Consider the following 11,733-nt stretch of genomic DNA (forward strand, 5'->3'; position numbering starts at 1 on the left):
GCTGGATGGATGATTCTCTTCTGTTAAGCATTCCAGTAAAGAAAATGTTCTATTAGGAAGAGTAGGAAGAACATGAGTGCTGGTTAAGTTGGGGCCTACCTTTCTTCCAACCAGAGAAGGGATGATTGATACAATTTATTTTTTTATTGAATTTCATTTGGATTGTCACAAGTACTATATATTTGAGCATATGAAAGGTGATATTGGTTTAACACACGCATAAACAGTATAAGAACCAAGATTAAGTGCTGCTTACATATCGCATGTGTGTGTGCGTCCTTAAATCTACTTAACATTTCAAGGGTTACTACTTGTCATGGGCATTTGGCAAGGAGTCCGAGGCCCATGATCATGCCCAAGGGGGAGGTGTCCTCAAGCCAGACTATATGATTGAAGAGGGCATGAAGGGCACACAACATTTGAGGGGTTTCCAGAGTTATGGGATTTAATTAGATTAGATTGGGTTGTTTGTTGCCAGCCTATATAAGGCTGTGTTCGGTAGGAGGGGTTGGGAACCTCTTCCCTCCGACATGCAAAACGAAGCACGTATTAGCTAAAATAAATTTAAAAACTAGATTAATATGATTTTCTAAAGCAACTTTCGAATATAAAACTTTTGAAAAGAATACATTGTTTAACCGTTTGGGAAGCATGCATGCGAAAAATGAGGGAGATGAAGTCGGGAAAATAGACTAAAGAACACAGCCTAAGTGTAGTTAGCGTGTCTATTGACTGAAGGAATGAAGATCAATCTATATATAATATCTTCCCTGGTTCGTTACACCAACTGATAGTCCTCTCATCCCTAATAACTCATGCCACCTGGATATCCCCTCCCAGGGTTCTTTATCCCTAATTCTGCCCATAACACTACTTGTGGCTTTGAACCATACTTTGTGTATGTTTTCATCTCTGCCCTTTGATCTTCTATGCTTTTGTCTTCTTTGTGACTTTTAGGACTCAATAATTTTGACAATTATACATACGTGTGGATACTACCATTTTGTTTCATCATTTGATTCATTTTCCCGAGCTCAGAGGTTGTGATGTCTTATCCCATGCAATTTTACACAGTTGGGCTAGCAATCTGGTAAAAACATTCACACAAGAAGCAAATCTCATTTTTCTTTACATTTTAAAAGATAATTTGGAGAAACTTTGGTTGAGTAATCACTTGAAACACCCATATATAGACTAAAGATGGTTGTTATATTCAATTTCAAAGAAAAATGTGAATGCAAATATAAATAAAAATAGCAGTTACAATCGTTGGCATGTGCAATCTACGATTCAGTGATCTTTCTTCCCATGTATACTATCCCTTGGAAACATCATTGCTAAAGGTTAATACATATTACTAAACTTTTAAAGTTGTTGTAGGTGTTGCAACACATGTCAACCACACTAGTTGTTGACAATATGGGGTACACCAGACAGTTTGTAGAAAGTTTGTCTATTCTAATTTATAAAATGTATCTTTGTTTCCCCTTTTTTCTTTTGCCTTTTTTTCTATCTTAGGTATCACCCTACTCAAACATTGAAATGGGACTTCCATGTTGCAGCATTCTATCATTAAGGACGATCAAGTTAATGGAATTGAGGCTGACAACAGCTCAACTACTTTCTTAAGTGCCAATGATCAAAGTGTCATCAACAGTTATAAGGATGTAAGTGCTTGTAGCAAGGACCTAAATAATCCCTCTGTAACTATCTCGTAGGTACATCAGATGTTTTATCATCTGTTGCTATTTTGCTTAATAAACATTGTTCAAATCCTTAGTTGTTGTATTGGTAGGTAGGTCATCTCATGTTATTTTTAATTTTCTTTACTTTGCTTTGGTAGAAGATAAATACTCCTTCCGTTTCAAATTACTAGTCATTCTAGTTTTTTCCTTAGTCAAACATTACTAACTTTGATCATCAATTTATAAAAAAATCGTATAGTTTAACAATATATGGATTATATATTATCAAAGTATTTCTCATGGTGAATCTAAAAACGTAAAACTCATGTTAAACTATACGGATTTCTAGAAATTGATGGTAAAAGTTAAAAAGTTTGAGACTTAGGGCAAAGCTAGAAAGACAAGTAATTTGGAACAGAGGGCGTATCATATATTAAAACTGTCCCAGTAAATGCAATATATATTCTTTATGAAGATTGCATGTATGCAAACATAATTAACTTTGTAGTGCCACACTTTAATTTCTTGGATCATAATATTAATGCTTGCTAGGATGTTCCTGTTAGTGTTAATGCGTGATGGTAAATTATACATTTGAACATGACTTCTATAGATACATGAGTTGCACGTGTTGTCTCTCATCAGGTATCCAAGAGTTATGTGCTTTATTGTTTGCTAGTATATTTGAGTGCTATTTTTATTTTGTTGCCTCCAGACTGACATAAGTATGCATAAAGTTACATTTCATATTTGTCGTGTTTTGGTAAGTATTTTGAAGGTTATTTGGCATTACTATTCATGTAAGATGATCCATGTCAAGTTGGCTTAATTGTATGGTTATATCTGAAATGCTGGTTAGCTTGTTTATTTGCTAGACCTAGGCAAGATAAGCTAAGCCACTAGACTCAATATTCATTGTGAGCTGAGCTTAGCTGACCATTTAAGATAAACCATTTAGTAAATTATACAGGTACTATGGTGAAGCTAAGAGCCTCTATCTCTATGGAGTATGGAGCAATGTATTTTGAGATTAGCCATTTTTCTGCATTGAAAGCATTTAAATTCAGAGAAACATAATCTGTGCTAGGATGTGGGAAGAGAAATATTCAGCTGCAAGACTTTCATCCATACATTTTATTTCTACTATGGTTGTTAAGGTGTCACTTTAGCGTCACTAAAGTGGCAAGGCGCTCATAGGATGTAAGGCGTCACTTCCCCTTACTTCACAGGAGAAAGAATGGTGAAAGGGCCAAGGTGAAGGGGACTGATGTTAGAACTTCAATGGTTACTCTCATTGAGAAGAGGATGGCACTCAGAGTGGGGCAATTTTCTGGTTTTCTTCATTCACAAACTCAAAAGCCATACCATCCCGAGGGAGGTTGGATACATATATAACGGAGCGTGGGGCTCCTCACCGGGAGACCGCGCAGGCCCCCCTTTGCCGGTTCGGCCGGGGGCCCTGGGTGAGATTCTAAGCTCCTAGTCTGTGGAAAGTTCGCGAGAATGGAAAAAGCACAAGACACGGGCGATGTATACAGGTTCGGGCCGCTGAGAAGCGTAATACCCTACTCCTGTGTTCTGGTGGATCTGTGTATGAAGAAGCTACAAAGAGCTGGAGAGCCAGAGAGCTCTTATTCTAAAAACCCTCTTCTCCTTTCTTTTTTTTTCTCTCATGGGATCTCCTCTCCAGATCATCCCCCCTTCCAGCCCCCTCTCTTAAGTGGGCAAGGTCCTCCTTTTATATCTCAAGGGGATACCACATGCACCACTTCTCCCTCTCTCTCTTTTTGGGTGGGGGCCCATCCTATCTATAGTAAAACTTGGCTTGCCTTCTCTTGGAAGCTGAAACACTGCCTGTTTTTGAGTGTGGCCACACGTCCTCGTTCGTCTGACCTCGGGGATCACCCTGTCATCTCTTCATAAATGGGCGGAGATTTGCAACGGCTGCTGCCCGAGTGACCCTTCTGATGGGACGGCCCATACCTACCTCCACTCCGAGGGAAGCAGGTGCAACGTGGGAACACGGTTGTCTTCCGGCGACATAACCAGTGTCAGACCAGTCACAGACCGGTCACCTTTGTCCACCACGTGTCAGTTTAGCAATCTGCATGTTCGCCCTTCTTCATACAACGTCTTGCTTATAATGGTTGGGATAAAGCCTGGCATATATCTGACCAGGACCAACGTGCCATCTCCAGGAGCTAGCACGCTGGCTCCGGCTAGGGACGAGTGCCTAGAGACTCTCATCCTGACGGGACGGGGCGAGGCGTGTGTCAGATCGCCTGTTGCCACCTAACCCGCAATCTGACCGATCTGTGACCGGTCACAGACCGGATAAACGAGCGTGCCATACTGCGCTACATGTGGCGTGACGCGCTCGTCCAAACCGCAATAAATGCGGTTAGGTGAGCCCCGCTATGCTCACCTACCCCATATACGCGGCGCAAAACCCACAAGGGGTCGGGGCGCCTCGGCCCTCGGGGCCGAGACGGGAGCGGTCCGACCCCTCGGGGAGACAAAGAGAAGGGCGGCCGTATCACCCTCGGGCCCGACCCCCCCCCCCGAGGGGGTTAGGCCACGTGGGTGATCGTGTCTGCCTCAAGTCTCTAAGTCATGATACTCCCGGTCCCATGTCACCGACAGTAGCCCCCGGCGTTATGCCAGGACGATCGCCCTCCTCGAGGGAAGCGGTCGGGCGTGACGCCACTTCCTAAGGCCTGGTGACAGGTGGGGCCGGTCTAAAAATCGGGACAAGCCGGTTCGTTTTTCCTGGAGATATGGTGATGGCGCTTCGGTCGGCGAGCGTAATTAACGCGCGCACGATATGTTCCATCTCGACTGCCACAGCCGCATATCCACCTCATGCACCGCAAACGGGCGAATGGGATTAGTGGAAGCGTGGGCGCGAGAAACGAGGGGGCAAGATAGTGGGCGCGAGAAACGAGGAGCCGGGCACAGCGTTGGCAAGGGTATAAAGTCGCCGAGGAAGAGATTTGCTTCCTTCCTCTCGCCATTATTCCCCTTGTCTTCGCCGCTTGCGCCCTAACTCCTTGTTTCCTGTGCCCTACCTTCGCCACACGCGCTCGCTCTCAAACATCTCTTCTTCCGGCGTCATGGCACGGGGCTCCGCTCCGCTTGACGGTAGCGTGCTGCCGCCTTCCCGCATCGTGAGCGAGAGACAGGCCGGGCTGCCGCGCCGCTTCATGCCGGAATCTGCCACCGGCCGGGAGATAGTCTCGCTGGGCGAGGGATGCCCGGCGCCACGCTACCCGGGGCGGTCCGTCTTCTTCCTCCCTTTTGCAATGGCAGGGCTGGTTCCGCCATTTTCTTCTTTCTTCATGGATGTTCTGGAGTTTTACGATCTCCAGATGGCGCACCTCACCCCAACGCGGTAATGACATTGGCCATCTTCGCGCACCTGTGCGAGATGTTCATCGGGGTGCGCCCATCCCTTCGGCTGTTCCGGTGGTTCTTCACCGTACAGCCGGTGTCGCCGCCGTCGGTGGTTGGTGGTTGCTACTTCCAGCCGCGGGGGCCGGCGCTGAACCGCTACATTCCCTGCGTCCTCCGCAAGAAGTGGGATGACTGGAAGAGCGACTGGTTCTACACCCCCCTCGCCGACGAAGCGCGCCTCCGACTTCCGAGCCAGCCTCCAGCGCAGGCCTCCAACTGGCGGGCGCCGGTAGATCTGGGAGATGGCTACGACGCCGTCCTCGACCGCCTGGCGGGCCTGCGATCCCAGGGGCTCACAGGGGCCATGGTGTTCGGCGACTATCTTCGTCGCCGGATCGCGCCACTCCAGCGGCGCGCCCGGGGCGCCTGGGAGTACACCGGGTCCGAGGACTGTATGAGGACCCACCGGAGGGTCAAATGGGACTGGGTCCCCGAAGACTTCAAGGTAATGATCCAACGGGTGCTGAATCTCAGCTCCGCGGAGGCATCCCTCATCCCCCAAGGAGTCCTCCGCCTCTGCAGCGATCCAGATCGCGCCAACATCCTGTCCATCATGATGGCGGTCGGGGCCTCAGAGGAGCGAGCTCCTAAGGGCCATGACGGTGCGAGCGGGAGCCGCAAGGGAGATCAATCTACCCCAGGAGGGGGTTGTGCTTCCGGGCCCCGTGATGGGGGCTCGGGGGGCAGCCGCCCTGCCGACGCCCGAGGGAAGAGGAAGCAAGAGGGTACTTCCTCCCCATCTCCTCCCCAAGGGGGCGGGGCGGCGCGTGTTAGCAGCAGGCGCCCGGAGGGGGCCGCGCCGACGCCGCAGCCCGAGGGGCAGCGGAAGAAGAAACGGCTCCGCAAGATGGGGGGAACAGAACCATCCCGGGGAAACCTCATTTCCCCACCAAGGTGGTCGTTTAACCGACCCCCTCGCAGGTTCGTCCCACGCCCATTGTGGCTGTATTCATTCTTCCAACACAAGTTTTCATTCACCCATCTTGTTTGTCTTCTGGCTTTTCTTCTGCTTCAGCGAGATCCCGTCGCGTCCTTCTTGCCAATTCAAGTCCGGCCAATCTGAGGCCGAGAATGCGGCGACCACGGAGGCTCGGAGGCGGGAATCTGACTGGCGAGAAGCCGCGGATCGCCTACGGGAAGCCGAGGAGGCCGCCCAGGTGGCCGTCCGAGCTCGCCAAGCTGAAGAAGCCGCTCGGGAGGAGGCCAGACTTCGCCAGGCCAAGGCGGCGACGACTTCCGAGGCAGCTCGCGACGAGGGCCGCGGGCGCATCGCTTGGGCCCACTCCCTCGGGCGACGCTCAGGACAAGCCAGGTCCGGGGGACATCCCTGAGTCCGGCACGTCCATCGGCGGGCCGAGCCGCGCGGCATCCTCACCGAGGCGGCTCTCCCCCACGCCTTCCGCTGCCCCACTGAGCGCAGAGCCTCTTCTGCAGGCCTTGGCCATCGCTAACACTACGGTGTTGGACGGGTTAAGTGCCCAGATGGAGGCCTTGCAAGCAGAGCGGGTGGAGCTCGACGCCGCATGGGCACGTGTCGAAGAGGGGCGTCGCTCGGTGGAGGCCATGGTGGAGGTGGGCCGCAAGGCACACCGCCGTCATGTCTCAGAGCTCGAAGCCCGTCGGAAGATGCTGGGGGAGATCGCCAGGGGGGTGGAGGAGGAGAGGGGGGCTGCCCTCATCGCCACTACCGTGATGAACGAGGCACAGGACAACCTCCGCCTTCAATACGGGAGCTGGGAGGCGGAGCTAGGGAAGAAGCTCGACGCCGCCCGGGGGGTCCTTGACGCTGCCGCTGCCCGAGAACGGCGGGCGGCGGAGACCGAGGTGGCATCCCGGCGGCGCGAAGAAACCCTTGAGGCCCGTGCCATGGCGCTGGAAGAGCGTGCCTGCGTCGTGGAGAGGGACCTGGCGGACCGCGAGGCCGCCGTTGCTATTCGGGAGGTCACACTGGCGGTGCACGAAGCCGCCTGTGCCGAAGAAGAGTCCGCACTCCGCCTCCGCGAGGATACGCTCACCGAGCGGGAGCGAGCCCTCGAGGAGGCCGAGGCCGCAGCACAGAGGCTAGCGGAGAGCGCGTCCCTCCGCGAAGCTGCGCAAGAGGACCAAGCGCGTCGCAATCTGGAAAGTGCCCGCGCTGAGAGGGCCGCACTGAACCAGCGGGCCGCTGAACTCGAGGCGCAGGCAAGGGAGCTGGATGCAAGGGCGCGTAGCGGCGGGGCGGCCACGGGCGACAGCGACTTAGCCGCCCGCCTCGCAGCTGCCGAACACACCATCGCGGATCTGCAGGGCGCGCTGCATTCGTCCACCGGGGAGGTCGAGGCCCTTCGCCTGGCAGGCGAGATAGGGCCCAGCATGCTTCGCGACGCCGTGTCCCGTTTAGACCGCGTCGGGCGGCAGGCGGGTCTCTGGGGCGGGCGGACTGTGAAGTACGCCGCCAACCAGGGGGGCCTCGCCCAGCGCCTCTCGGAGATGGCCGGGACTCTCCAGCGGCTCCCCGAGGAGCTCGAGGGGACGATTAAGTCATCCTCGAGGGACCTCGCCCGAGGAGCGGTGGAGCTCGTACTGGCGAGTTACCAGGCCAGGGACCCCGACTTCTCCCCATGGACGGCGCTGGACGAGTTCCCTCCCGGGACCGAGGACGGCGCGCGCGCGCAGGTCCGGGATGCCGCCGACCATATCGTCCACAGCTTCGAGGGTTCGGCCCCTCGGCTCGCGTTCGCCCTCAACTCCGACGAGGAGGGCGATGACGGCGGTGTGGGCGACAGTGGCGACGAGGCTGGCGACCCGGGTGCATCGGAGTGAGCCCCCAGGCCCCCGCCAATCCTCAGTTTTTTCTTCTTTTCTTTCCTCCAAGGCCTTCGGGCCTCCTTTTTGTATAGATTAACTTAATCTGCAATCAAAATAAAGAAATTTCTGTGTCAATTTCATTTTGCTATGTGTATGAGATGAGGATGATCTGTGCCGTGGTCCTTTTATGTCTTAACTTGATTAAGGGCTCATGCCCAGGTCCCAGTCCTCAAAAGGCGCGGGTCGGGGCTAGTGCCTGGGGAGATCCACGTGTCGAGACTGGCCAGGCCGGGAGCGTGGTGACCGAGGGTTATGGGTGACCCGATTGTGGGTTTTTGCCGATTCCCCCCGGAGTTCACCACGCCCCGGGGCACGGCTCGGTTCTGGGCCCCTTTTGGCGATTTTAGCCGACCCGAGCCCCCGAGGGCAGGATTGAGCACAAGTGACCTATTTCAAGTCAAGATTCTTCAAAAGGAAACAACAGCACAGATACAGCCTTTAGGAAATCGAAAATGCTTTTATTGAAATACAGATAGAAGAAAAAATATGCATATGTGGTAGCCCCCGGCCAACCCTGCACGCCTGAAAGGGGTGCGGGGTTGGCCCGAGCCCGAAACCTGACACCCGAACTCCATTAGGGGTAGAAGCGACGAAGGTGTTCGATGTTCCACGGGTTAGGCAGCTCTGTGCCGTCGCCCGTGGCCAGCCGAACGGAGCCCGGCCGGGGGACGCCGATCACTCGATACGGACCCTCCCACATTGGTGAGAGCTTGCTCAATCCAGCACGCGTTTGGACGCGGCGTAGGACGAGGTCGTCGACGCAGAGTGATCGTGCCCGGACGTGGCGCTGATGGTAGCGCCGCAGGCTCTGCTGGTAGCGTGCGGCTCGGAGGGCCGCGCGCCGCCTTCGCTCTTCCAAGTAGTCGAGGTCATTTCTGCGAAGCTGATCTTGATCAGCCTCGCAGTACATGGTGCCCCGAGAGGACTTCAGGGTGAGCTCGGATGGGAGAACCGCCTCCGCGCCGTAGACGAGGAAGAAAGGCGTTTCCCCGGTTGCTCGGCTTGGTGTGGTTCGGTTTGCCCAGAGCACTGCTGGCAACTCCTCGATCCACGAATCGCCATGCTTCTTGAGGATGTTGAAGGTCTTGGTTTTAAGGCCTTTGAGGATTTCCGCATTGGCGCGCTCCACTTGGCCATTGCTTCTGGGGTGGGCGGGTGAGGCGAAGCAGAGTTTAATGCCCATGTCTTCGCAGTAGTCACCGAAAAGCTCACTAGTGAATTGGGTGCCGTTATCCGTAATAATACGGTTAGGCACCCCAAACCGGGCTGTGATGCCCTTAATGAATTTAAGTGCGGAGTGCTTATCGATCTTGACGACCGGATAAGCCTCGGGCCACTTAGTGAACTTGTCGATCGCGACATACAGATACTCAAACCCGCCCGGGGCCCGCCTAAACGGTCCCAGGATATCGAGCCCCCAGACAGCAAACGGCCATGAAAGTGGTATGATCTGCAGTGCCTGGGCCGGCTGATGGATTTGCTTGGCGTGGAACTGACACGCTCTGCATCGCCGGACCAGGTCGACCGCATCATTGAGAGCTGTTGGCCAATAGAAACCTTGACGAAAGGCTTTGCCAACCAAGGTGCGCGAGGTGGAGTGGGCTCCGCATTCGCCTTCATGGATATCAGCAAGAAGCTCGACGCCTTGTTCCCGAGGAATGCACTTCAGGAGGATTCCGTTAGCCGCGCGCCAATAGAGGGTCCCTTCTATCAGCACGTAGCGTTTGGAGATGCGCTGGACGCGTTCACTTCCTTCGCGGTCCTCGGGTAGAGTCTTATCTGTGAGGTATGCTTGGATCTTCAACGATCCAAGCAATCAATCTAAGGGAGCTGGGAGCGCTCCCCTCGGGTCCCGAGGCCTGGACTCCGACGGGCCTCGGGGGCCGGTCAGGCGCGTCCGTCTCCCCTAAGGGGTCAGGTCGTGCCGACGGCTGGGTAAGCCTTTCTTCAAAGGCGCCCGGTGGGGTCTGGGCTCGCGAGGAAGCGAGCCGTGAGAGTTCGTCGGCAATCGTGTTATCCCGTCTGGGCACGTGCCGAAGCTCTATCCCGTCGAAATGGCGCTCCATACGCCGTACTTGGCGTACGTAAGCATCCATCTGCGGGTCAGAGCACCGGTATTCCTTACAGACCTGGTTAACAACTAGCTGGGAGTCGCCTAACACCAAGAGGCGGCGGATCCCCAGTCCAGCTGCCACCCTGAGTCCCGCAAGGAGTCCCTCGTACTCTGCCATATTATTGGTCGCCCGAAAGTCAAGGCGAACCAGGTATCTGAGGACGTCTCCGCTCAGCGAGGTCAATGTGACCCCCGCACCGGTGCCCTGAAGAGACAGGGAGCCGTCGAACTGCATCACCCAGTGGGCAGTGTGAGGCAGCTGCGAGGGGCCCGAGCTGGCCTCGGGGACTGAGACGGGCTCGGGAGCCGGGGTCCACTCTGCCACAAAATCGGCGAGGGCCTGGCTCTTGATAGCGTGACGTGGTTCAAAGTGCAAATCGAACTCAGAAAGTTCAATTGCCCATTTCACCACCCGTCCTGTACCCTCTCGATTATGCAAGATTTGGGCGAGGGGGTAAGACGTAACCACTGTGACCCGATGCACCTGGAAATAATGGCGCAGTTTCCTCGAAGCCATCAGAATAGCGTAAAGCATCTTCTGGGCCTGAGGGTATCGGGTCTTGGCGTCCCGGAGGGCCTCACTAACAAAGTAGACGGGCCGCTGCACCTTTCGGTGGGGCCGATCCTCTTCGCCAGGGGCCGCATCCCTGGGGCGCTCTTCGTCCAAGCGGCCTCGCGGGGCGCACTTGTCTTCTGTGCCGACGACCTCGGGGTCGGAGGACGACAGGTGCGGCCTTCCCACAGTGGCCTCAGGGCCGTCCTGGGGGTCGGGGGCTCCTGGAGTCGTCGGACAAGCGGGCAAAGGGTCAACCCCGGTCATCGGGAGCCTTAGGCCACCCTTCGGCTCGGGGGCCTCTTCTCCCTGCTCTCTCCCGGGTCGAGTCGGCACAGGGTTAACCTCGGGGTCAGAGGGCGATAGGTGCGGCCTTCCCGCAGTGGCCCCCGGGCCATCCTGGGGGTCGGGGGCACCTGGCACCGTCTGACAAGCGGGCAGAGGGCCAGCTCCGGTCGTCGGGGGCCTTGGGCCACCGTTCGGCTCGGGAGCCTCTCCTCCCTGCTCTCTCCCGGGCCAAGCCAACACAGGGTGGGAATGCGCGGAATGAGGGTTGTCCTCATCGCGCTCCACAACTAACGCCGCACTAACTACCTGCGGGGTCGCCGCTAAGTAGAGTAGCAAGGGTTCACCTGGCTCCGGGGCGACCAAAACTGGGGGAGAGCTAAGATACGCCTTCAACTGAGTGAGGGCACGTTCAGCTTCCTCCGTCCAGGTAAACAGCCCGGAGCGTTTGAGGAGCTTAAATAAGGGTAGCGCCTTCTCTCCCAGCCTCGATATGAACCGACTTAGGGCGGCCATGCAACCGGTGACGCATTGCACATCCCTAAGCTTGCTGGGGGGGCGCATCCGTTCTATAGCTTGTATCTTCTCGGGGTTGGCCTCAATGCCTCGGGTAGAGACCAAGAACCCGAGAAGCTTGCCCGCAGGTACACCGAACACGCACTTATCGGGGTTCAGCTTTATGCGGGTGGAGCGGAGACTCTCGAAAGTTTCCGCCAGATCTGAAAGTAAAGTTTCTCGGTCACGGGTCTTCACAACCAAGTCATCGACATAAGCCTCAACATTACGTCCTATTTGGC

The 11,733-nt window shown here is 54.9% G+C and overlaps 1 protein-coding gene across 1 annotated transcript; it reads left to right on the plus strand.

The window, feature by feature from the left end:
- The first annotated feature begins 6,595 nt into the window (after positions 1–6,595).
- Positions 6,596–7,968, plus strand: LOC136355999 (uncharacterized). Its single transcript, XM_066309322.1, has one exon. The coding sequence runs from the start codon at positions 6,621–6,623 to the stop codon at positions 7,938–7,940; it is 1,320 nt and encodes a 439-aa protein (XP_066165419.1). The 5' UTR covers positions 6,596–6,620; the 3' UTR covers positions 7,941–7,968.
- The last annotated feature ends 3,765 nt before the right edge of the window (positions 7,969–11,733 follow it).

Source organism: Oryza sativa, chromosome 4, assembly GCF_034140825.1.
Source record: "Oryza sativa Japonica Group chromosome 4, ASM3414082v1".
NCBI lineage: Eukaryota > Viridiplantae > Streptophyta > Magnoliopsida > Poales > Poaceae > Oryza > Oryza sativa.

What these genes read in the sequence shown, in the direction of transcription:
- LOC136355999 (XM_066309322.1), top strand. Translation starts at nt 6,621, where the DNA reads ATGGAGGCCTTGCAAGCAGAGCGGGTGGAGCTCGACGCCGCATGGGCA.